This window comes from Camelus dromedarius, chromosome 13 (genome assembly GCF_036321535.1).
Source record: "Camelus dromedarius isolate mCamDro1 chromosome 13, mCamDro1.pat, whole genome shotgun sequence".
Lineage (NCBI taxonomy): Eukaryota > Metazoa > Chordata > Mammalia > Artiodactyla > Camelidae > Camelus > Camelus dromedarius.
Window position 1 is genome coordinate 26,628,751 of NC_087448.1, and position 27,813 is coordinate 26,656,563.

The 27,813-nt window shown below is 33.9% G+C and overlaps 1 protein-coding gene across 1 annotated transcript in view; it reads right to left on the minus strand.

Annotated features, from left to right (window-relative positions):
- Positions 1–1,174: 1,174 nt before the first annotated feature.
- Positions 1,175–27,813, minus strand: part of UCHL3 (ubiquitin C-terminal hydrolase L3) — a 36,210-nt gene continuing 9,571 nt past the window's right edge. The window contains exons 3-8 of the mRNA XM_010995013.3: positions 26,721–26,877; positions 26,264–26,349; positions 24,376–24,423; positions 6,542–6,617; positions 1,992–2,050; positions 1,175–1,385 (exon numbers count right to left, since the gene is read on the minus strand). Of these exons, the coding sequence (XP_010993315.2) occupies positions 1,302–1,385; positions 1,992–2,050; positions 6,542–6,617; positions 24,376–24,423; positions 26,264–26,349; positions 26,721–26,877 (510 nt within the window). The 3' untranslated portion in view covers positions 1,175–1,301. The remainder of the gene's footprint in view (positions 1,386–1,991; positions 2,051–6,541; positions 6,618–24,375; positions 24,424–26,263; positions 26,350–26,720; positions 26,878–27,813) is intronic.

Genomic DNA, 27,813 nt, shown 5'->3' on the forward strand with positions numbered 1-27,813 from the left:
TCTGGTCTTTCTTCTAACTGCTAAACTCATTCCAACCCATCCCTGCTCTTTTTTTTCTTTTCTTTTTTGAAGTAAAATACAACAACGTAACAATTCAGTGAGTTTCAGTAAATGTTTACCTGTGTAACCAATATTCTCCTAAAAAGATAAGGGATATTGCCATCATACCAGCCCTGTGTTTTAACCTAACTCTGTAAATATTCTTCCACCTTCCCACTGCCCTCTACCTATCCTTTAAGACTCAAGCCTTTTCTTCCTCAGAATACATCCCAAATTCACTCACACATCTCAGTCTAAATTACTAATTTTAAGACCCTATCCATCCCACCTCTCACTGACCTCAAGCAGTGGGCTCCTCATGTCTTCTTACCTCCATCCTTATCCCCCTCCCCAATACATTATCCACAGAATAGTCAGTGATCCAAAATTATAAACCAAAACAGAACAATCTCCTGCTTAAAATCCTCCAATGGTTACCATCACACCTGCAATAAATGCAAATGCGCTTTCCTATGTTCCTGTATCAGTAAGCCCCTCCTCTGACCTTCTCTCTTGATATTTTCCCCATTATTTTCAATGCACTGGTCATATGAATCTTTTTTCTGGTACTACAACACAGGGAGACTTGCCTACTTTAGGGACTCTGCATTATTATTCCCTCTGCTCTTCCCCACCACCTTTATATGACTGGCTACTTTGATTCAGAGCTCAACTTCAAAGTTACCTTCACAGAAGCCTTCCCTAACCACAAAAATCTAAAGTATCCACTCAAATCATTCTAACAAAATTCCAGCTTTAATTTTCTGCATAGCAGCTATTATTGGTATGCATCTTATTAACATCCTTATTATTTGTCTATTCTCACAAGAACATAGCTCCAAGACTATGGATCTTGTCCATAGTGTTCACTGCTGAATTCCAGCACCTAGAAAAGTATCCATTCAGCTCATTAAAAGCAGATGCTAAACGAATGTTTGCTAAATAAATACGTTAACATATATGATATAAGGAAATGATGCCTGTGTCCCAGTACAAAATCTCCCATGAAGTTCAAAGAGAATGAGATATTGCTAGTCATCCAATAACATAAATCCTTCACAAGAAAGAAAGTCGAGAAAAGAACTGCAGCTTTAATTTGGGGCAAAAATAACATAAAACACAGATTAAGTCAAAGTTTAATTCACATAAAGTTTAATCAGTCAAGTTAATGAAAATATCAAAATTTTTGAGTTAGTGTATGGGAGAAGAAATTGAACTTTGTTGCAAATAATACAGTATTTGGTGCTTCCCTTCTGGACAAGCTATGCTGCAGAAAGAGCAATGGCATTGAACCTCAGCTCATCAGGGTCACGTTCCATGAACTTCTTGCAAACTTCTATGGCATCCTACAGGGAAAAAAACATATAACATCTTTTAGATTATAAACATGTGTTTTACTTACAAATGATAAATAAATGTTTGATATTTTCCTAATTCATACCAATTTTATACCATAGACTTCTTTTCTCAAATGAAAAATAAAGGACACCAGAAAAGTGCATGGTTGGTGGCCTCATTTGCTTAGTACAAAAGTATAAGATATAGGAAGCGTTCTTTCTTAAAATGCTTTTGAGAAACTTTTAAACTGAAAATTACATATTTCATTGATTCCAAACCACAAAATTTATTCATAAGTTTCAAAATCTCTAAAATCAGGATCAAGATACAAATGATACCTTAAGGTTAATGAAATATGAGTAAGATATGCAACTCTTTCAATACTATTCTCTTCTTTTCCAAACTTGATACTTGTTCACACAAAGAGCTCTGCACACCTCTTTATCTGCTGTAGATTTTTAAGACTAAATCAATTTTTCTTCTTGGATTTTCTCAAGAGAACAAGGACAAGGAGAAATACAGAGAAATGGTATACCAGTTATCTTTACAGATGTTTTAAAGCTAACAAGAGCATTAATGATACTTAAAGGTGGGCCAGCAAGTTTTATTGTTACCTCTAATAAAGTTTCATCACTAGTTTCCCCGTGGTTAATTGGAAATGGTTTCCGTCCATCTGTGGAAAATAGACAAACAGTTGAATGGTTAGCTGAATGCCCTTTTTTCTTTTCATTTTTTTTTTCCTTTTTCCTTTCCTTTCCTCTCCTCTTTTTTCTTTCTTTCAACATATCAACAATTAACATTTATGTGCAGATTTTCCAGCTGACCCCAGAAGTATCCTTAGCCATGGTTTTTGTTTTATGTGGGGTCTAGTCAAGAATCACATATTCTACTTAGTGGTCATGTCTCTCTAGTTTCCCTTAATTAAAATGACAGGATAATGTACTTGCAACTTCCATTCTCCTCTCCCACAGTGAGGCAAAAGTAAAAGATCATATAATATATCCTAAAACAATCATTTTAAGTGTGTGACCTATATTTTTAACACTAAAAGTTATTAGAATCTTGCTTCCATGTTTGAAAGCCTAAATTATCTTCATTAACAGAATTTATTAGAAATAAATACTATTGGCTTTAATGTCCTAAAAAGAATACGCAAAATTAGTAAGTCAGTTTTTTAAAAGTTACAACACACAGAAATATAAAAAATTTTTCTTTACTTTAAAAGCAAAATCAGAAGGCTCCTTAGACTGACATGTTTATACCAATGAAAGGGAGCCACCACAACGTTTGTACATTACGACTGCCAATTATGCCCCAAGGCAGGGGTAGAGAGCAACAATCTAAATAGCCTAGGATTATTTTGCTGACCACCAAAAATAATTATAATCACTTTGAATAAACTAGTACTTTTTCAATACTATGAAAAAAATGAAAAAGTCCAGAATTATGTAAACTCATGCTAAGCCAAAGTTAACTGATACTCTGTATCCAAGTCTATAATTTCAGATGTTTTATAAGCGGCACTTCAACTTCAAGCCCTAAAACACAATCCCCTCTATAATTTCATGGCTTCTAAACATAATAAAAACGTTTGAATCAATACACATACATAGCGATACACTTGGACTAAAAGATACTACTTTTAAAGAAAAATATGAGTGAAAGTTAACTAAACAAACCAAAAAGCAAAACAGGACAATTATTAAATCTGGAGAAATTTAAAAGTTAAAAAGTACATTTAATTATGGCTCATCTGAGAATAATACTTCTGTAGTCATAAGAATATAAACTATAACAATACTGGAAGAACAGAAAAATGTAAAGTATATGTTTTGTGACTGGGAAGGAAAAGTAAGTAAAGAGGGTGACAAAGGAAAGCTACATTCTTATCTTCATTGTGAGAAGCCAAGGAGTAATACTTAGGTAACCTCTACCTCCAGCCAGGATGAAATAATATTCTGGACTAGTCCTTCCACTGGAAACAACTAAAGAGTTGGACAAACTATCTGAAACAGTTGTTTTTAGACACCGGGAAAGAGGTAGCCCAGAAGTGTTAGGTAAGCCTAACAGTAACGGCAGTTATCTGCCAGCGCAGGAAAGCGGAGCCCAGGCAGCCTCCCGCAGTTTCACTTAGGAGGCCGAGGAGAAAGAGAGCAGAGTTCAAGGAGGCTGAGGCAGCCGGAACGTGCACAATACCAGGAAGAAGGCAGCTACACACTTTGGAGACCTGTTGCTCTCTGCCTGGGCCAGGCCAGGATCAGTGTGCCAGATGGGGGCGGGAAGCTGTGCATCTGGAACTGCGCGTTACGCTGCGGTCGCCAAGAGCTTGTTTATATACCAGGGGAATGGGTAAATCAGAAGTAAACGAAGGATAATGAGATCTAGATTTCTCACGTTCAGAAAAGGAAGTCACAAACATGGAGAACACTAGAATAAATTGTGTAATATTAGATTAGAATTAGAAATGTTGCTCTAAATAAATACTTTCTAATATACAGAGAAACAGATGTATGTGCATACATACCCATATTCACATACATGTGCCTACAAATACAAAGTATATAAATATTTCCTACCTCTGTCCTTTGAGAGGGCCTAAAAGTAATGGTATCTTTTTCTTCTTTTGTGTTAATTTTATTTTTATTTATATATATATTTTTTTTCACTTAAGTACAGTCAGTTACAGTGTGTCCATTTCTGGTGTACAGCACAATGTCCCAGTCATACATATACGTACACATATTTGTTTTCTTATTAGTAATGGCATCTTAGTAGCAATGAGTACATCTAGCACCCAGATCTTGGTTCTAATCATCCTTTTCCAATAAAAGGAACCAGGGCTCCTTGGAGAAGTGGCTAAACACAGAGCTGGTGCATGGAAAATAATAGTTGAGCCAGGGAATGTTCTACTAGAAAGAAAGTACTCAGAGAATGACATGGACAAATCAAAAGGACATATGCCAGGAACTACATGACGCCCTAAGGACAAGGGCTGATAACATATGAACAACTCAGTCCCTTCACCACTAACCTTACTATTAGGTACGGAATGAATACATTAAAGACTATCACTACCCTTTGTTAAATAATTGTCCTGCAGAAATTAACTTGCACCACGTCCACAATCATACAGCCTTGTTTTAAAAATAAGGTTACTTAGAGATGATTTTTTCTTAAAAACCATATGCTGTTCTTTTAACCACTGTTTCCTATTCACTAACTCAACACTCCTCTTGCTCAACATTCCTTTTAAATTTACTAGGAATCCGCATCAGGGCTACCGCAGGTTTCTCTTGCAATGAGTCAGCAACTGCCCATCTTCATTTGCCCCTGTCCTCGAGGACATCTCAAAGATAAAGGCTATTCTTTAGAACTCTGAAATGCTTTAAGCTCATTTAAAGAATGCAATCCCCAAAGGGCTCTAACTCTCCATCAGCCATATTGATCAGTCTTCCTGCTAAAGAATACTTGAACTACACAAGACCTCAGTAGTTCTGCCTTTCTTCTCTGATGCTCTTACTTCAAACTGATTTTAAATTCTTTTGTGCTGACCTTGCATGCTATAAAAGAGAACCAGTGCTTCCTATGTAGCTTACCCTCGATGTATATCTTTCCCTCTACTGCCCTTTTAGCCTCTGAGCTCAGAGAGCTCGCTAAGGAGTCAAACTGAGGTTTTTAGACAACTCGTTCCTTCCTAATCAGATGGTCAGAGATTTTTTCCTCCTGCATGTTGTTTAGATGTGATTGTTTGTTCTATTATTAAGTCTCTCATTCTGAAAGTCACCGTTACTTTTACAGTCTCTGGTTATGGATCACGTTCATTGTTTCTCTGGCCTTTCCTAAATCGAAATTTATTGAAGCCAAGAGAATGTGTCTGGTAAGTCTCAGCACTCCCTTGTGCTTCTAATTCTACTAGTTATTCTTTATTTTTCAAAATCCAGGGCAGAAACTAGCTTCCAGCAATCAGTCAGGCATTTGGAATCCCCAATCCCTTTACATCTTATCTCTATCTAGATTTTAGAGACTGAGTTAACAAAGCACCCTTCCAAACTGCTCTGTGGGGTCTATTGCGTATTCCCGTAACAATGACTTCATTTTAGTTTGATTCCTACTCAAATCACTCTACTATTGTAGACAACCCACAGGCTTGTATACTTCTTAAATACTATGTCCTTTCCTTTCCTGGTCCCTTTTAATGGAGCTACTTTTTAAAAATAAAGTGTATTATTCGGTTGTCATATTCCAAATATAAAATCCATCTAAATTTTATGGACCACATTTACAGTCACAGTTAAGAGTCCTTTCAGAACTCTTGTCTTTCAGTTAGGAAAATGAAAGTGTAAAGTTAACATTTAACAGCAAATGAGAAGAAAGAGAACTAAAAATCATGGTATCTAGAAACTGAAAAGGATATCACTTTTCTGTTTATTTGGCCTTTTTTAATCCAAGAAGGTCTTGTGGAGAAGGACAAGGAGGCCTTATAAGTACTATCTACTTATAGTAGAAAGAATCATTAACAAGTTTATTCTGTCTGAATGAATCAATTAAAATGATCAGGCTCTCCTCCAAATAGTCCCTGAAGTAATCCACCAATAGTTAAACTTTTTAAAACGTAAGTGCAGGTATAGGCCAAAATACCAAGTAATTAATCATGGGTACTTTGACACATGCCTTAGGGAACTGTTGCCAGAAAACATAGACTCCTGTAAGGGCTTTCTAAAAATCAGATGTGATACAAAGGGATAGAACAAAAGCCTGAAAACTAGCGCTACTCATTACAGAATACAAAAACCAGTCATTATGAATATTATACTATGTTTTATAACTAGCTCCAGGATCAAAACGGTCCATCCAAGACGCTGATAATAACCAACTCAAAAATTTAGTAAAGACTGCTGAAATGATATACAAGAGTTTCCTGTAATGATTTCTACTTTCCTGCTTTGCTAAAATGCAAAAGTGGTATGCAAACATCCTTGAATTATAAGTTACCTGAACACCAAAAATATTTTTATTTTTCCAACTCAATGTCATAAGGTAATCAGTTAATTTAAGTAAATACAATCAATATCAACAGTCATGTTTTTTTTTTCAACAGTCATGTTTATCATAGTCTTTCCCATTTACTATTTCTCTCCCCAGAATAAATTAAAGTATTTCTTACCTAATTCATAGAGGTGCCCATCTACATGAACTAACGCAATAAAATGAAGATCTACTTTTTCATCTATATTTGGTGCCTGGAATAGGAGGGGAAAATACATATTATATATGTTAATCAATCAAGTACATGTAAATACATACAAATAATATTAAATGACATGAGAAACATTTACCCATTATAATTCAAGGCTTAATCTTTGATATGATGGATAAAGAGTGAACAAGCTTACATTTATAACAATGTGCTCACCCATCAACAAAGAAAACACTGACTCAAAGTGCATCTTTCTTAATTTCAACTGATCTAAAAACCTAAAATTGTGTTCACCTGGGAAGCCCCAGCATCTAGCTCAACACCTGTTACACAGTAGATGCACAATGCAAACTTGCCAAAGGAAATGAATGCATGAACTAATCTAATTTTTGAAATTTGAAATAATAACGTTTTTAGAAATTTAACAATAGCCTAAACAGAGTTAAAGAAATTCTTTTCAAATTAAATTTTAAGACATCAAGAAAGTGAGTAATTCCCTTACTGATTTAACCTTGATGATCTCATTTTTTGAGCAAAGCAATGGTTTTAGAATAAAACAAGTATTTTCATTAATCTTAGATTCAAAAAGTTTAAAAATGAATAGAAGCAGGAAAACACCCCAAAAGATGAAAGGAGAAAAGGGGAGCACAAGCAAATTACAATAAAATTAACTTAGCCTATGATTTTTTCTCTTGCTTTCTTAGTGAACTATCTGAAATTAAAACTATACCTAGGTTTTTTTCAGCTTACCACATTCATCTTGCACAAGCAATATGTGCTCCATTCCTTAGACATTCAAACAACTTATGCAAAGTCAGTACATGATTAAGGGGCACTGTCTACAATACACAGTGACTACACAGTTAGTACTAATATCTGTTAGCTATATAGCAAATCTAAACAGTTTTAAATGAAATATAATTACTGTTAAATGCAAGGACAAATTTTAGAGGTAAAAAGTTTTAAAGAGGCACACATCAAATTATGCCTCACATTATTTATTATCCAATAAGTAACACAACAGTATCTTAACTCTAAAATTTTTATTTTTTCACCTTCAAGCAAGTGTATAATTTTAAGTTTTAAGGAATATGAGGTTTTCAGATGCAGAAATTGAGAGACACAGAATAAACATTGCTCTCTTGGCTTTACTGGATACTTCCAAAACATTTACCGATAGTGACTCACCTAATCTCACATCATTCTTCAGAGATTATTTCCCTCAAATTACGAATGGGAGAAACATAACATAAGTTGTTGTGGTAGACTAGTTCTTCCTAAATTCAACCTAGAACTAAAGAATTCCATAATTGGCAGGAATCAAAGTCATGTGGTTTTACAGCTGCTCCAATTCTAGTCTCCTCTCTACTGGAGCCCCATCTAGTGGTGGCTCCAACAACAGGGAACTGTCACCAGGTTTTCAGGAAGTCCATTACATTTTGACAGTTTTGTTAAAATTATCCCTCGTACTGAGGCAAAAAATGTGTCCCAATATTTTCCATCATCTTTAAAAAAGTCTAATCCCTCTTCAACGTGATATTTCTTCAAACACTTAAAGACAGTGATGAGTTCCCTTATTTTCCTGGTCATAGAATCACAAATTTTAGTGATCACTCAATCCAATACCCTCGTTTTACCAATGACCAGAAGAGAACTCCATTTTCAAAGCTAAATCTAGGCAATTCTACAAATTATAACTTCAATTCTATAACAAAAATACTGGAAGGAATTCTTTACTCAACTAGGAAAGGGGCTTGATTTATTCATTTTAAAACACAATTTTTCAATAGGATATCAAGTATTTTCAATCTTTTGACCTATTGTGTTTTTAAAATTACTTATCTTAACACAGTCTCTTAAGAATAATACATTTTATAGCTTCTATTTTTCATGTTTTGTCAGTAAATGTAACTGCACTAGAGATAAAAGTAATAAAACTGGAATCAAGAGATCTGACTATGTACCCAACCCCAGTGAGCATGGGTTTCTTATCCGTTTTGAGATTTAAATAAAATGTTTGAAACTATTTAGTAAACTGGTATCATATAAATATTATGCACTATTACACTATTAACACTACATTATCACATGACAGAAATCACTAAATCTAGTTACTCAAAATTGTGGATCATTGTAGCTTTTATCCAAAACTACGAAACCCTAAAGAGGGCATGAAAAGCCTTCAAGCTATTATAAAAGATAAGAAATACTCAAAACTTCCTTCCACAAAACTTCAGTACATGTTACAAGTCTTTTTCTTTGGTCAACTCAACTAGTCAGAGTCTGCAATCTATAATTATCCAATCGCTTAAACATTATTGCACTAAAAACGAGAACAATAAATAAAAAGCAAATTCCAAAAAGTCTTCTGTTTCAAAAAAAAATGACCAATTAATAACAAAAGGCAAAAACCAGAAGCTACAGATTAGAAAATTTTTGCCCATATTTTTATGTTATTTTTTACAAAGTTTCCTAATTTAGGACACAACAGTTCTTACTACCTCAAAGAATTAACAAGTGATATGACAAATCAACTAGATAGAAACTAATTAAATACTAAGTAGAAATTTCAAATTACAAAAAAATATAGTTTAAATTTATGATTGTGGCACTTACTATATGCCAGGCACTGTTCTAAGTGCTTTATAAGAGCTGACCAACTAATTGTCATATAAACCCTACAAGGTAGATAATATAGCTATAGCCATTGTACTCTCAAGAAAACTGAGGCACAGAAGTGTTGTTAACATGCTCTAGGTCACATAGCTAGTAAGTGATAGAATCTGGTTTCCAATCCAGGCAGTGTCATTCTAGAATACATGTTCTTAACCACAAGGCTATTAAAACATTTATGAAGCTATAAAGCAATGGAATTTATATGGAGCAAAGATCAACATTACATAAAAACATACAAAATTGGGAATGCCAATTTTTATGACATGTTCATTTATATTTAGAATGTTTTTTCAGTACAAAGGAACTTATTCCTATTTGGAATCAATTGTGCCCAAGTCAGAATTTACAAAATGAGAGTTTTACTCTATGGCACAGTAGGGAAGCAATAAATATCCAATGGATAAATAAATAAAAATGACAAATGCATGTTGTGACCCAATGAGGATAATGAAACAGAGAGACACCAGTTTGTTGATGACCATACTGATATTTGGTGAAAGCAGATGTTTAAGGAAAAGTGCCACGACTCCACTTAATAGTTTGAGTACGGCTCCAGGACAGTAAATAAGGGGAAGGAAAGAATGTTTAACATCAACTTTTAATTTTGTTTAAGCATTAAAGTATGTGTAATCAGACTTCCTCTGGCTTCAAAAGTCACCATGATTTACCGAAGTGTGAAGTTTCTTATAAATGTATGCCATACACCAAATCTTTCAGATGTAGCACTTCTAGGTAGGCTCTGCCAAACTACAGGCATTGTCACTCATTTTCTAAAACATCAGAAAGACAAGAGTTGTAGTTGCCTAATCCTGCATTTTATTTCAATTTATGAGCATTGTTAGAATTCCATCATCAGTCTCAACATTTAAGATAATATAGCAAGATTATAAGAACAAATGTACTTTTTAACAGTCTGCTAATATTACCAACCTAGGAAGGAGAAATTATAAAATTTATGGGAAGCCTATATCAATTCACAAGGGCAAAATCTTCACCTCCTACTTGGAAAAGATCTTTAGAAACTGAATAGGCAGGGAAGATTGGATCAAGATTAAACCAAGTACCTGAGCCACCTCAGGGAATAAAATAGCTTAGATGAAACACCCTACACCATGAGGGATTAGATTAAGGACAGAGTAAGTAAAGTAACCCCAAGCATGACAAGAGACTAATGTCATGTTCAGAAACATGAAAAAAAAAAAAAAAGTAAGAGATGGCAAAGAACTCAGAAGGTACACAGCATTTGTTGACCTGAGTCAACTAAATGAAACTGGAAAGATGAAAGGTAAGAGAATATACATAGTCACTTTAACAACTGACAGGAACTTAAACGTTATCATGAATGTCGGTCAGCACTCACCAAGAGGCAGGGACCCTTATGTCGGCCAGATATGGGGTGGAAAGATGGATGTTCACCAAGGCACTGGTGAAAGTCAAGCTGGACTGCAAAGCACAGAGGTATGCTTGCAATCTTACTGGGGGAGAACAAGCTAATGACTGATGAACCAAGAGAAAAGCACTCTGAAGACTGAAGAAGTTTAAGGGAAAAAAATGGACTGCCCTTGTCACTGGAAGAAGAGATGGAAGATTGACTACACTTACAACAGAATGGAGACCCAAAGATGGTAGGCGTAAGAAGGGTCGCCAGCGACGAAGACGGAGAGATGGACTGGTAGCCTTTGCAGGGCCTACATGGTTACGTTTGACCCAGGGCAGGGATGCATGGTGACACAATGATGAGGCCTTCGTTCTGCAGTGGCTAGAATGAGGCTGTGATGAGGATGGCGAGGAGGACTACATAATTGAAAAAGAGAACATTTTACTTAGACCACGTTACTGGGCGATCATTTATTCTTAAAAGCAACGTATGGTCACACTTGGATTTATATGGCCTAGTACTTTTAATCAACTATAATCTAGAAAAGGATTGTAAATGAGTGTCAGTTAAAGGCATGTAAAGTGGAAGCATATAACCAAGATATCAGGTTACATTCCAGAGCTTCTGTAAGTGCACATCTAAAATATTTACATATCCTCATTTGCATAGCACAGACTCATGGAATTGATTATTTGAAAGCCACGAAAGCAGAATTATTAGATCAAACTGTTTTTTTTTTTAAAGAACACACACACACAAAATGTGTAACACATACAAAACACCCAAAGAACTATGTATAAAAGAAAACGTATGGTGACAGGCATCGGTAAAAGAATTCCTTAGAAGGAGTAAGCTCTAAGGAATAAAAAACCACTTTAAAATATAGAGGAGTGAAATAAATGCCTCAGAAGCTGATGTCGCGCATAAACTGTCCTCTCACTTAGGCTGACAAGTTAAATGGAAACTATCATGGCCTATTAGCCATCTTTAAGCAAAAAAAAATTATGTTAAAATATGTATCACTTATTTCGTGCCAGGCACTCTTTTAAGCACTTTATATTTATCAATTCATTTCATCTCCCAGTGACAGTTACCCCATGTGACAGTTACTGTAATTATTCTCACTTTACAAATGAGGAGTCCGAGCACAAAGAGATTAAGTAACAGGACCCAGCAAGTGGCAAAGCTGGGATTCAAACACAGGAAATCTGGTTCTAGACTCCAGGGATCTTAAGCACTATGGTGTATAGCTTAAGTGGCCAAGAAAAAGATGTTTATATTAATTTATTAGACTAGATTCCAATAAAGAGAGGAGTAATCTTCTTAAAATTAGATATTTTGAGTCACCCTTTCAAACACTATTATACCATAAAGGGTGAATTGAACCCAACAGTTCTCCAAGACATGCACATGCTAATAATAACAAACTTATTAATGGTAATCCCAATGATAATTTTGTAACTGTCACCTCCAATAAATAACATCAGTGCATGAAATTCAATTTAAAGCAGTATGACAAAATTATAATCACTTATAACGATAGTAAGCAGCAGCCATAGGAATAGTGATACAAGTCCTTAGTGATAATGGATTTCACTAACTATTCTCTTTAGGAAAATGAAGATTTCCCTAAATAATTTCTAACACTCATTCAACCCTGAAAATTCTATGATTCTACTTAATACTTTTAATCTATGTGAACAATACAGTAACCTAAAATAAAGTTATCGTTGTGAAGACAGTTTTAAAAACATGTTTATGAACACTTTAGTTGCTTATAATTAGAATCAATTAATTAGAAATACATAAATAAATCCTATACTTGGCTCTATATGGGAACAAAGGTATGTATAATAAAGTGTCTGCTCTCACAGACACAGTCTAATAGAAGTTTGTCATATTCAACCTGACTACATTTAAATAAGAGAAAGAGAGGAAAGAATGGGGAAGAAAAAAAGGGAAATAGATGAAGAGGAGAAAGAAATGGAGTAAAGGAAGAGAGGGAGGGAGAAGTGACTGAGTAGTGGAGAAAACAAAAATTTTCTAAGCATCTGGGGAGAGAGAGAGAGATTACTAAACCAGAACTAGAACTAAACAGGCACACTGAAAGAATGCACAGGGTTTGGGCAGGCAAAATGGGAAAGGTATTCCTCACCAATAATTCGGTGTGAGGAAAAGAAATAGGTACGGGGAGTACATGTTCAGAGGACTAGACTGTGAGGTCTGGGATGTGACTTTACCCTCTCAATCTAAGAAGTTATCCTGTTACATTTTCATGGGCACTGGCAGAAGACAGGAGACTCCCAGGTCAGAGAAAAAGGACTTTCCTCATAGCACAGCAAGGAGCGCCATCATCAATATGTTTGTGTCGGTTCACACAGGGCGACACAGAGGGCCCAGATGGATGGCTGCACACACAAGGGGCTGCCATACAGGAGAGGTAGGTACACTGCGCTTGGGGAAACTGATGTCTTACAACAAGCAGTAAGCAAACCTGCTCTCTGTTCTGAAGGCAGACATGACCTCATCCCTGACTGTTGCTCATTGTGAGAAAAGGGCTTTCTGACTTCTGGTATGATGGCCCTCTTCTTTTGCCACTTTTGAAGAATGTATTTTAAAACATTTAAAAAAATTTTTAATAAATAAATTCATACTGTACAGCACAGGGAACTATATTCAATAAATTGTAGTAATCTATGGTGAAAAATAAAATGAAAACAAATCTATGTATGTTCATGTATGACTGAAGCATTGCGCTGTATACCAGAAATTGACATAACATTGTAAATGGACTATACTTCAATAAAAATGAAAAAAAGAAATTTTTTTAAATTTACAGAGAGCTACAAAAATAAAAATAGTACAGGAAACACCCAGATTTACCTATGACATTTTACCCCAATTTGCTTTATCATCTGTACTTACACTCTCTCTCTACATAGCTTTTTATCCTGAACCATTTGTGGGTGAGTTATATATATCTCTCTCAAGATATATATCATGGTCCTTTACCCCTAAATGCTTCAATAATTCCTAAGCCTAAGAAAATTCTCTAACATAATGGCAGTTATCATCTTGGCAATTTTACATAGATATAATTCTTTTGTCTAACCTTCCATCCACATTTTAATTTTGTCAGTTGATCCATTCATGTCCTTTGTAGTATTTCCCCTCAGGTTCATATCTGGGAGCAGATATTGAATTGATTTGTATCCTTTAACCTGGAGCATTTTCAACAGCCTTGGTCTTTCATGACATTACCACACAGTCTCTTTCCCCCCTTTTTTTAATAACAGTTTTCTACATTAAAAACCCATACTTTCTTTAAATACAGACATTTATACTTCTTCCTTCCAACCAATATGCCCTCTATTTCTTTTTTCTTACCTTACTGCATTGGCTGTGGGACCTCTAGAATAATGAATTTCACTGATTTTTACTTTTAATTATTTCTTCTGCTTGCTTTGGGTTTAATTTGTTTTTTTGCTACCTTAATATAAAAACTTAGATCCCTGACATGAAGCTTTTATTATTTTCTACCATAAGCACTTAGTGCTATAAATTTTTCTCTAATCCCTGCCTTTTCTTTTCTGCTATAAGCATTTCATGTTAGATTTTACTCTAATACCAGCTTTAGCTATAACTTGTTAATTTTGATACATTTAAATTTTTTCATTCAATTCAAAATGTTTTCTAATATCCAAGCCTTTTTTTAGAAACCAAAATTAATGCTCAAAATGTTTCGTAATTTCCTTTGTAACTTCCTCTTTGATCCGTGACCTATTCAGAAGTGTGTTGTTTAATTTCTACGTACATGGAAAATTTCCAGATAATTTTTTCTGATTTCTAATTTAATTCTATTATAGTTAGAAAACATTCTTCATGTAATTTAAATTTTTTAAAAAGTTGTTAAGATTTATTTTCTGATCCAGGATATGGCCTATCCATGCGCACTTAAAAATAACACTCAGCTGTTGCTGGATGGAGTTTTCCATGAATGTTAACAGGGCCAAGTAGATTATGTTGTTCAGGTCTTTTACGTTCTTATTCTCTTTCTCTACTTGTTCTACCAATTACTGAGAGGAGTGCTGAAATCTCCCAACTATAATTGTGAATTTGTCTATTTCTCCCTTCAGTTTTATCAGTGTTTGCCTTATATTTTTAAAGGCTTTGTTTTTAACCACATACACAAACTTTATGTTATATGTATATTATGTGTTCTTGGTGAATTGTCCTACTTATTCTATTGTAATGTCCTTCTTGATCACTGGTAATACTCCTTATTCTGTAGTCTACTTCATCTAATGTTGATATAGTTATCCCAGCTTTTTTTGTTGTTGTTACTTGCATTGTATACCTTTTCCCATTCTTTTAATCTCAATCTTTCCATGTCTTTATATTTAAAGTGACTTTCTCTTGGAGAATATATAATTGAGTCTTGCTTTTTTAACCAATGTGATCATCTTTCTTTCAATTTGTATTTATATTTAGACCATTTGCATATTACTAGTTTCATTTAACTATGAATGTGGTTATATTAAAACTTATCATCTTACACCTGTTCTTTGTTCCTTTTTTGCCTTTTGGGGGGTTATTTTAGTGATTCTGTTTTATCTAATTGTTAATGTTTCTTTTTACCTTTTTCAGTAATTGCCCTAGGATTTACAATTTTTATCTTTACTCACAGTGTTCCTTCAAATAATATTACATCGCTTCATATGTAGTGTTAAGAATAGCAGAATTATCCCAATTTCTTCCTCCCATCTGCTACACTATTGTCATATATTTTCTTTTCATATGTGCTATAAAGTTATAATACACAGTTATTATTTTTACTTAAGACACTTAATCATCTTTTAGAACAATTTAAAAAAATATTTATTTTATATTTACCTTCACTTGTTCCATTTCCAGTGCTCTCCAATTCTTTGTGTAGATTCAAGTTGTAGTGCAGGTAAGCTTGTAATGAATTCTCTCAGTTTCTGCTTATCTAAAATACTTCCTCCTTTATTTCTGAATGGCATTTTTGTTCCATCGAATTCTTTCAGCATTTTAAAAATATAATTCCATTATTCTGGCTTGCATAATTTCTGATGCGAAGTCTGGCATAATTCTTATCTTTGTTCCTTTGTATCTAATGTGTCTTTTTCCTCTGGCCACACTGAACCCAGGACCTCGTACATGCTAAGCATGTGCTCTACCACTGAGCTATACCCACCCCTAGTTATTTTAAAATGCATCTGACAGTTCCAACATCTGGATCATATCTGAGTCTGATTCTATTGATTGCTTTGTCTTGTGATAGTATGTTATTCTTCTTTTCTTCTTTGTCTTATAATTTTTGGTTAAAAGCCATACAGCGTGTGGAGAAGCATGCAGAGATAAAAACTATGCCTGGAAATGGGCATGCCTCCTCTTCTACTAGGAATTTAGGGTGTACAGTTGAGTCAGTCTAGTTAGGAGCTGTGCTGTTTGGTTTTGTTTTTGTATGGTTACCCTCAGCAAATCCCCAGCTTAAAGTTCGTCTGGCATTACCGTGTGCTGAGGGGAGGAGCTGGGTTGTTGAGTGCCTTCTATTTCAATGTCCTTGTTCCACCCAGAGCTTTAGGATTTTTCTCAGAGTCTATGCCTCAGAGATGGTCTCTCTTCATGATCTCAGCCCACTCCATACTTCTGACACTTGTTTTTGGTGCTTGCTGGTCTAAGGGTGGGAAGGTGGAGGCATTCTTTGTGGAGCTGGTTCAGCCTCCATCACAGGTAGGCTGTCTGTACCTAGATATCAAGGACAAGGCCTCCTAAGGGATCCTTCCTTCCCTCCCTCCATTGATTTCTGTCATAGGAATTCCCCGCCCTCCCCGAAGGGATAGTTTTATCTGTTCCCTTCTTCAGGGAAGGTTTTCTGTCTCAGTATCATTAGGTTTTATTCCACAGGGGAGAAGAATCCAGACCTTTCCCTAAGTAAAAGCTGCTTCCTTCCCTCAGGCCTGTATCTTAGGGCTCTCTTGCCTCGTCCCTAGTTTAGCTCATAAATACCTAGTGAGGTCTCTGGAGAGTGGATGTGAGTTCCCCTTTGGGGATGCTTTCAGGGATTTTATAGTATGCTAGCCTATACTTGGCCTTTAGCAATTTGTTAAAATTTTTATTTATAAAACTGTTATTTATAGAAAAAATCATATTCTTCACATTGTTTTTTTCACTTTTCATATACTTAGAGCATCTATCCACCTCAATACACTGTATCTGCATTATTTTTCATTACAACATATTATTCCTTAAATAGAAATACCATAAAAACACTACTGCATCTTTACCTTATTTCTAGTTTTCTACAGTTATAAACAAAGGTGTAATAAATATATTCACACAGGTATCTTTGTATGCTCATCAGTCAACAATAATAAAAGCTAACACTGAGTGCTTACTATCACACAGCAAATGTTCTAAATGATAGATGCTATGCATTCTCATGATTCTAATAAGGTAGAAATTATGATCATTTCTATTTAAAGGTGAAGATATCATTTTTGCTCAAACACTACCAGATTATCTATGAGTGATTTTAATCCTCTTTTTGCTCATCATGTTTTCCATATATAAGAGGAAATGGAAAAAAAAAAAAGAATATGTTCAAAAGCACACTCTGCTGAGTGAGTTCCATACATCATGGTTTGTGTAGGTATGCATGTTTCTATCTGGCAATTTTTCTACAACATCAAATACGAGATGGTACATTACTGAATTATAACTAACTTACTTGTAACTACCTCATAACTTTCCTTGCTCTTAGGCAGGAAGAGCTTTCCTCCACTATCTTTTTGCCTAAGTAACCCAACATTCTAAATATTGTTTTTCGTAAATAAATGAATATGTTGAGATGTTAAACATTAAAACCAGTAATTCTAAGGTTTTACTCTAGTCATATTTATTTCTACCTCCTAATGCTAAATGAACACTATACATATTTTCTCCAACAGTATAATTTGTAAAGATAATTAAATTCATATTATAGGCATTATTGTGTACATCATAAATTTTTAAAATTCCAATAAAAGTTTATATGATAATTCAGAAAAAGACTTTCAAATCATTTTAAGACATGAAAGGACTTTGATATGAAGTGTGCTATTATGGAATTTAAAAATTCCTGTGCTTTCTCTTAGAATTACAAAGGTTAAAGACACATACACCAAGTTTTAAATTTTCCTAATATTAGCTGTTAATGCAATTACCTAAGTAACTAAGCTAGCCTTGCTTTCTTTCAAATATGAAAATTTAAACTGTGAGCTGAATCCTGAGACTAAACATCCACTTTGCTTTTCATACTAATTGGAAAAGATCAAGTATCACAGTTTATTCTTGAGTTTTTCAGAAGATCTTAATAAAAAGCTCACTTTCTGGAACGTCTGAATAAAGAACTCACTTCCTCAGTTTTCAGTTCTGGTGGAGAAATCTAAAATTGTTAAAAATTATGTATTTCATTAGAATTATTAATAACATCAATGTCTGTCAGGACATTAATACTAAATCTGTGCCGCGGCTGCTTAGTGTGTGGTATTGTAACAGTATAATGTGACCACATATACACCACTTCACAGGCAGTATAAACCTGTCTCTTCATTACGGTTCGGAAAAACTCAGAATAGGCTTTTTAAAAACCCTAGGAATTAAATGTTTTGCTCTTCAGAAAGAACTTTAAGGAGTTCAATATATTATATTTGCATGAAGGAATTCGGTATAGACACTCACTTTTAAGCATTCTGATTCTGACTTAAATCTTCTCAGAGCTTAAAAAAAATATAGAATGAGCTATGTGGATACAGTCCATAAGCATCATGACAGTGTTAGGGTTTTTAGAGGCACAAGGACTTAGTTGACTTGCCCCAAACTATATAACCAGTGACTCTCAAAGCCAGAGGAAGAACCCATGACTCCTGGCTCCAATTTCAGTGTTTTCATTACACACAAAGCCACCTTCCCATCAACTGTCAACTAACTGATTCACAGAGGCAAACATATTATGATCTCTACCCTTATTCCCCAAACAATCAACAATTCAAATCTATTTTTCAAACTTATAACTAGTTTAGAAAAATCCAAAATACTGGGGTCCTAAAAGGCCAAATTACTTTTCCTTCACAGTTAATGTGCATGTCACTTTGTATATGAAAAAAACAATTTAACAACTCTTTAAACTGTTTAATAATAACCACAAAATTAGAAATGCCATGAAAGCTTAAAAAAAAGATTCAAACCTTTAATAAAAAGGTGCAAAGAATATCTAAAAAGCCAAATTACTTTTCCTTCAAGTTAATATACATGCCTCTGTGTGTATGAAAAAATGAAGAGATTACTCTTTAAACTATTTAATAATAACCAAAGAATTAGAAATGCTGTAAAAGCTAAAGTGAAATGGTGAAGGAAGACCTTTCAACAAAGGGGGCACAGGGTCAAATAGTACTTCTCTATTAAGAAGTCAAGTGTTTGGTAGTTTTTTCCAAGTGCTTAAACCTAAGTTATTCTAAAATGTTAAAATTAAGTAAGTAGATTTTGGGTTACACCAAAAAAGTTTCCTCATTTAAATGGGCATCCTATTATTAAGAAAAAAAAAATTATAACCAAGTAATTTCCTAAATACAAAGAGATTATTAGCTGGTAGATACTTAAAATAATTACTGTTTTCCCAAAATATAGATAACATAATTAGCAAAAGACTGTGTTTGGTTTGTGGGTAAGATTTTATGTTTAATATAAGGAAAAACCTACTACTGTGTAAGAACTAACTCAGATATAGGGCAACAAAGGGCAAAGTATTCAGCACAACTCTGAATAGTCATTTACAATTCATTACATATTTGCGTAATTATTACCTATATCTAACTTTGCTTTTAGGACAAAAAATTTTTAAATCTTAAAAACTTCACTTCATTTTTGTTTGTCTTAGTAATTTTGATTTATCTTTAAATTTTATTGCCTTACGAGCACAGGCAGTACTTACTAGCTGTATGAGCTGGGACAAGTTAGAAACTTCTTAGTCCTCCAGTCTGTAAAATGGGGTAATATCTATCTTAAGGAATTGAGAAGATTACAGTCGGATACATACAGTGCTTAGTATAATGCCTACCACATAAGATGCATTCAGTAAATGATAACCATCATTATAGTAAGATGAGAGACATACTTCTAAAAGTAAGAATTAAGAAGATGAGAATACTTGGAAACTGACAAGCACTTCAATTTCCATTGCATTCACCCATAAATGACACTTGAGAATAGCCATGACTGACACTGTAGCACCCAAAAATGATTCCCAATGTTTCCTGCAACCCCAGGTATCTCATGGTGAGAATCTTTTGGCTTGAATACCTACAAAATCATTTCTCTTATTGACCTGTTGATAAACTATGTACTTAATCATAACAATTAAATTTACACTATTTCTAGAAGACATGTCCTTTCAAACTTTAGAGATACCACTGAGACTAAAAATTGGCATATTGAAAGGAATAAACTTAGGAACATCTCTAGGGTTACCAAAAGCTATGAAAATAAGATTATAAATGGTGCATACATGCATGAGGGCATGTACACATATATAAAACTTCAAAAGTTTAAAATCAAAATTATAAATTAATTCTAAATGGACCTCTGGAGATTTGACTAGATTTCAGTATAACACATTGAATTACACTAAATTTGAGGTCCAAATTTAAAATAGAAAAGTAAAACCAGATACATGCAAAAGATGCAAACTTTCCTACAAAGTATCCATGTTCAGTTGGCAAAGAAAAAGTGAAACACGGGCTAGATATCAAAATACACAAAATACCACTACATATTCCATGGAAAACGGCAAATTTCTTCACTTTGCTCACCTAATAAATCAAGATGCCCACAGATTTCTAAATATTCTTTAAAGAATTTTTCCCTTACTGGTTTAATAACTGTTATTTTCTCCCTTCCATTTATAATTCTCCGTGTCAGAAATCACTATTAATATAATGATCTATATCTCTACATATGACATTAAACTCAAGCTTACCATTGTTAAGCTGGCCAAACTAAGCCCCCAAAATTCTATTTTTTACAATTTGAGAGTAGTGCAAATAAGATTCTTATTTACTATAAATGAAAAAAAAAAACTTAAACCTTAACATAACACTTTGTTTTGGAAAATTGTGGTTTAAAACAAAACAAACAGAAAAACCCACCATCCCCCAATACAACCTCAATTCTATTTTTATTGCTGAAGACATTTTTAGATAGAAAAGTCACATATAGGCAGGCCTGGAAGAGTAAACTGATTAATTCAATATAAGAATTTACTCTAAAATAATAGTAGTTATTTTCCAAAGCCCTGATATTGAAGAAAAGAAGGAGACAATGAAGAAGAAAGAATAAAAATGAAAAAAAAAAGACTATTTTGATCTGTTTAGTCCAAAATACTTGTTAACCTAAGAAAGGGATGAGAAGTGTAAATTGGACAGAGTAGTAGCTACAGTCTTAACCCTTTCAACAACTAATTTAACCCATTTATACATCATTTATTTTCAAGTGATATTAGATAAAGAAGAGTTGATTACATGGATGGAGACACAATGTCACCGCTTGAAAACAGAGGAAACAAAAAAGAACCATTTCAATACTATCTCCCCAACTATGAATAATCCTAACTTGCACTCCCTCCTTCAAACTGAGCTCCCCCATTCAACTCCACACATACTCTCTAAACTGGCCTCTGTTCAGGGAATGATGTACAGAAAAAATGATGACAACGAAAGAAGGGAGACAGAGGCAAAAGTATAAGGAGCTAGACAGAAGTTCCAGATCATTTCTCAATTTTAAGAATGAAATAAAATGAAGTTGCCCCACAAAAGATGTACTTTATATCTTGTTGGAATGCAATAAAGAAAGTGAGGTATGGAAAATAAATGAAAAAAGAAAAAAGAAAGATTAGAAAGGTGCAATTTCTGATTTCTTTACAAAACTAAAAAACTTAAGGTACATGATACTTTTCATCAGAGTTCCATTTACTGTTCCCATCTGAGTCTCCCAAGATAATCAGAACCTAAAACATACATTATATAAGAACCAAGTTTCTTCCTAATATCTTCAGCTTTTTCAAAGTCAAGGAAAAAAGAAAATAAATCCCCAAAGAAGGAAAATAAATGTGAGCATCTTAACTCCCTGTAATTCTAACATAATCAATACAACTAAAAACAATACTTGAGTAAAATGCCATGCAAACTATGCTTTTATACATCAAATGAAGATGAAACCTGACACTTTTTCCCCCTGCTGACAGTCTGCACAGATCGGGCCAAAAAAGCCAACTAAATACACACTTACACATTCGATTTATCTTAAATTGTGAATATATATACATGAACACATACTTAAAATCAGAATGTACCCATTGCTTACCCAACAGTCAAACCTTCTCTTACAGGACAACACTAACTACAATAGAGATTACATATTTCATTGTAAATTAATTACAATTTAATTTCATGATTTAAATTCATTTCATAAACGTTTACAAAAGATCTTCAAATGGTCATTAGCAATCAACACATTATTTCCATCTATCAAACGAGACAATATTTAAAAACAGAATTCAACACTGGCAAGAGCTATTCTTGAGGCTATCTCCACTGATGTATGAGACCCCCTGAAGACACAAACTGCACCTTATTCATCTCTGTGTATACATCTCCCAGCACAGTATCTGGCATAGTAGGTGCTCAAACAGGTTACTTGGTTGGTTAAATGAAAGAAAGACAATAATTTCATACTATGTAACAAGAACCTAAAAATGTTCATCCCTCTGATTCAAGGTAATTCTATGTATGGTAACTATCATAAACAAAGAAACTGGAACTAATAAGTGACTAAGCAAAGACAGCACCAAAGTTATATTTTTAACTAAAAAAACTGAAAACAACCTAAACATCAAAAGTTAAGAAAATTAGAAAGTAAATAATGGTTCATTCACATAAAAGTACACAGCCATGAAGGATTATTTATGAAGAGGTTTTGATGAAATAAGAAAATGCTCACAATAAAATGTTAAGAAAAAAAAAATCCCACAAAATTGTTTGATCTCAATCATTTTTAAAATGAGCTAAAAAAAGACTTGAAATAAACATAAATACTAGAAACATTTTTTGCTGTATTTTCATACTGCCATGTTTATTTAAAAATGTAAGTAAAACAATCATGCCAGTCTCTATTATTTTTCATTATTACTATAAATTTGTACAGTCCTGAGTAGTATAATAAATGTATTCTTTTTGTAAAAAGTTAAATAAACAATAAATCATCAGGAGATCTTTACTCATATTTGGGTTGTCTCCTAAATTAATACGGCCAAATCACAATTGTAGAAATTGCTTTTTAGATAAGCATCACTCATTTACTTCTTGTAAAATTAGAGTGAAGGCAAATAAGATTCTTTCAGATTTTTTTATCCTTGCCTTGACATTTGACTTGCAGACTGCTTCCATTATTATATCATTGATTATTTGTTCACAATTTTTAAAACACATAATTTAATTTCCTCATATCCCATTGTTGTTCTTTTATCTTCCCAGTAACTTTCAGTATAGGTTAATGAAGCATAAGTGAGGTGCGGTTACTGCACAGATTTCTGGATTAGCTAAAGTCTGAACAATCACAGTGGGGTGGGATAGGGAAAAACAAGTAAGTAAACAATTACTCTCTGGGGCTGCATGTTATGGCCAGTCTTCTAAAGAGACTACTTACTGTGTTTCAGTGGCTCAACTTACTGATTTCTTATTTAGTCTACAAATCTCTGCCTGCAGTAAGGCTCCTGCCTACTCCATTCCCATGAAAATGTTCTGACAGAGAGAATCAATGATGTTGGTTGTTAGGACACTGTTATTCCTGGCTCGTCTTCCTCTGCCCACTCCTTTAACACCTACATGCCCCAGGGATCTACTGCGGCTCATCACGCTTCTTCCTCTATAGAATTCTTAAGGTTCTAACTGCTATCCAACCAAAGACTCCAGATATCTCCCTGGAGCTTTGGACTCCAGACCCAACCTCTACAGAGATGACTCATGAACTCACTTCAAACTCAATATGCTGAACACTAAACACACCATCTTTGGTGGCTCCCATTGTTTATAAAATCCAAGCTGCCCCTTGATCTGGCTTCACCCTATTGCTTCAGCTCCATCCTCTGCCATTCACATTCATTTTTTTGAATGCCCTGGAAAATAAAACTACCACCTAATATTTATTGAAAGCCCATTAAATGCCAGGCACTATTCTAAGCACTTTATATGATTAACTCATTAATCTTCACAGCAATCCTATACGGGAAATGCTATTATTTTCATTTCATGCTAGAAGCCGAGCGTGATAAAGACCCCTGAAAACCATACAGGCTATCTACCTCTACTACAAGGTAGGTATTTTTCTCAAAATACTTGCAAGTCAAAGGAACCTGATGGGGAAGACACAGAGCACCTGTTACCCAAATCAAACAGCACACAATCTGTAATCTAGACCATCTAAATGATTAGGCAAACTGAGATGGCTGTTACCAAAGTGCATGTTAGCAGTCTGTCAAAACACTTTCTTGGGCTACTTCATGCTTTTACATAAGCAAACTCCCTCAAAGGGGAAAAAACAGTGCAAGTAATTTTCTAAAACCGCACCTCATACAATAACACTATGGTTAAATTTACACATGGCAAGAAAAGTTTTGAAAAATGTGAAATACCTCAGTCTGCCCTTCATGGGCACTGGTCTCATGGGTAACTCGAATAGCCTGGAATAAGAATACAAGGGATTAATAGGGGAAAAAAGACTATCTCCAACTATTTAAATAAAAACAATTCATACTAAATTTTAACATCTCGAGTCTTGTTAAGAAACAACAAATTGGAGGAAATTTTTGGAACAATTTAATGCTATTTCAGAATGATTTCTGAGTAACCAAATGAACTGCTGTGCTTTCCAACCCACACCTCTCTGGAGAATTAGGAAACGAAGTATCTGCTTATTTGTGATTGCCAGGTGCAAGGGGGAGTCGTTTCCCTTACTTAATTGTTAGAACTAACACTGAACACTTTATTCAACTGAGACTAGAATAAAGTAAGCATCTCACAGATAGAGACTGAAGAAGCTTAGCTCATCTGTTTCTCCAGGTTACATGCTATTCTGCAGCTCTGGCTGTATTTATGCTTAATCATGCAGCTTCAGTCAGCAGTTTAGAAATGTGGAGCAAAAAGCATGCATTTTTACCAGAAGCTAAAGATTTTAGGTTCCTGAATTAAAAAAGAAAAAAAAAAAGCTCTTATAATTCCCACTATTAGCAAAGATGAAGAGAAATGGGCAAAGAAGTAAATTACAGGTGAGAATACAACTTTTATGAATGGCAATTTGGCAGTAAGTATCAAAGCTTTAAAAACATGCAAACTGTTTGATCCAGCAATTTCTCTTCTAGGAGTTTATATATTTACATATAACTGTACATAATTATATATAATTAAGAACTTTTGTAAAGATTTAGCTATAATGATATACCTTGTAGTATTTTTTAAATGGTGAAAAAGAGAAAAATACTAAATTTCTGACAATAATTTATTGGTTAAATAAAATACTACACAATGGAAAGCTAGGCAGCCATTAAATGATGATGTCAAATATATACTTACTGGTATGTAATACGTTTGTGATAAGTTAAGTGAAAAAAGCAAGTTATAAAACAATATTACACTGCGATCAATTTTTGTTTTAAAAAATTGTGTATACACATATATACTCCCTATAAAAATATTAAGGATGGCTATCTCTCATTGGTGGGATTATTGGTGACTTTTATATTGTTTTTATTTTTATATAAACTAAAGATGTTTTATGAGATCTGGAGGTTCTTTAAAGAAAAAGCAGTTTAAAATAATCAAAGTATATTAGAATGCTAAAACAACATAATCAAATCAATGAATTTATTGGGCACGAACTCTGCATAACACATTGTTCTAGCCAAATAATTTGTACACTACACTCCTTCTAATGTCAAAGAATTTACAATTTATTTACTGTCATTAAAAGGTGCAAAGGCTTCACAAGAAAAACAGATCTCAAAAATAATAAAACTTAAATACCAGCCTAAAACAATTCTATGAAATGGTACAATCATTTAAAACTAGACTACGTGGCCTATGTCTTCACACATGCAAAAATACCATTACACTGGTAAAATAGCTAGAGATTGTTCTAACGTCTCCCTTTAAACCTTTGTTTTTTCCATTGGTCTTCAGCCTTGTTCCAAATTCCCAGTGAAAGACACATAAGGTATTGCCAAGCATGTATTTATTATAGGGAGGGAATGGTAAGGAGTATTGAATCATAAGATATAAGTCTGTAAATTTAACTGCTTTTTTCCCTCTCGTTCAGCTCTGGATGTAGAAAACAAGTGGCAATTTATCAACATTTATGGATATCTCAGATAATGTTACCTGAAAAGTATAAAAGGCCTTTTTTAATGGATACAACAAAATCCATAATTGCTTAAAACTATGGTTTCAAGATAAATCCCCAAACAGAACCTACAGTCCCACAGAAGTCTGCACTCATATGAGATCAAGACAGAAAAAGGTACCGACGTCATAGTTCTCCAGGTATCTGGCTCGTTCCTCGGGGCTCATTGATGCAGACTCCTCCAGGAACTTTTTCAAGGTTGATCCAGATTCTGAGAATATTAAAGATGATAAAATTGGAAAGGTTTGATTGCTCAAAGAGACTGATACATGAAAATTCTAGAAGTATCCTAGCTATTTTTTAGGTAAAACCCTTTCACTGATTAAGTTAGGAATATAAGAATACTGGGATAAATGATAGGGCTTAAGTTATTTGTCTGTTAAACCTCTGTTTATCCACAACAGAAAAGAATGAGAAGGATTAATATTTCTTCTAATAGTATATGCAGTCTTATTATACAAGGAAGGGAAGAAAAGCTTTATTTAATGCTTTGAAAGAAAGAACTAGAGCACCATCTACTGCTCAATAAGTTAGCTTATAACTTAAGGGGGGAAAAAACAGCAGTAATGGAAAATTATTTACCAAAGTGCATCTTGTCTTTATTGTTGGCAATAGCATGGATTAGTCCGATTGTTCCACAGGCATTGCTGATTGTTTGCTTCATGAAATATACTGATGATGTAACATCTTGTCCCTGAGATTTTATCTTTTCCTCTTCTTCTGTTCTGAATACTTCATACTATTTTAAAAAAGTCAATAGTCTAGATGTGAAAATAATACATTAAAAAGGACTTAAATGTAAAACTGGAAAAATTCTAAATATCCATTAATGAGGATTTGGTTAACAAGGCATATCCTAATGGAATACTTTAAACCATTTTAAAAAGAATAAAATAGATTTATATATTCTGACTTAGAAATCTGTCCATGATTACAAAGGGGTTATATAGATCAGTATACATTAATCTCTCATTTATGTTTTCAAAATATTTACTTTATATAGTCACTGAAGAGACTGAAAGGATATTAAAAAAAACAGGTTATCCCTGGATGAGAGATTAAAGGATTTTTACTTTCTATTTGTCACATTTCTATATTGTTAAATCATATTAATAAAATTCACACTACATTTAATAAGCATACAATATTCATTACATCCACCATTATCTATAATAACTGCTTATAAATATAATATGGTACAAGAATGAGTGTCAAAAGTGTGGGCTCTACATCTGACAGCCTGAACCCACAACCTAGCTCTGCCATTATTAGCTGTGTGACTTTGCCAAGTTACTTAAATGTCTCTGTGCCTCATTTTCCCAATTGTAAAAAGAGTTTAAAAACAATGAGGTTAAAAAACGAGTGGGGAGAAAAAAGAGGGTAGAAAGATGATTTTATTGTTATGTTTATTGTTTTCCTATCATTTTCAGATTCCAGCAGACTAAGGAATCAGCAAACTACAGCCGACAGGCCAAATCTGGCCCACTGCCTGTTTTAATAAGTAAAGTTTTATTTCTGTATTTTCTATGACTGTTTTCATACTAAAAGGCAAAGTTGAATAGTTATAAGAGACTATAGGCCTGCAAAGTTGAAAATATTTACTAGCTGACCCTTCACATAAAAAGTTGGCTGATCCCTGCAATAAAACAAATGATGTGTATTGAAAACCCATAAT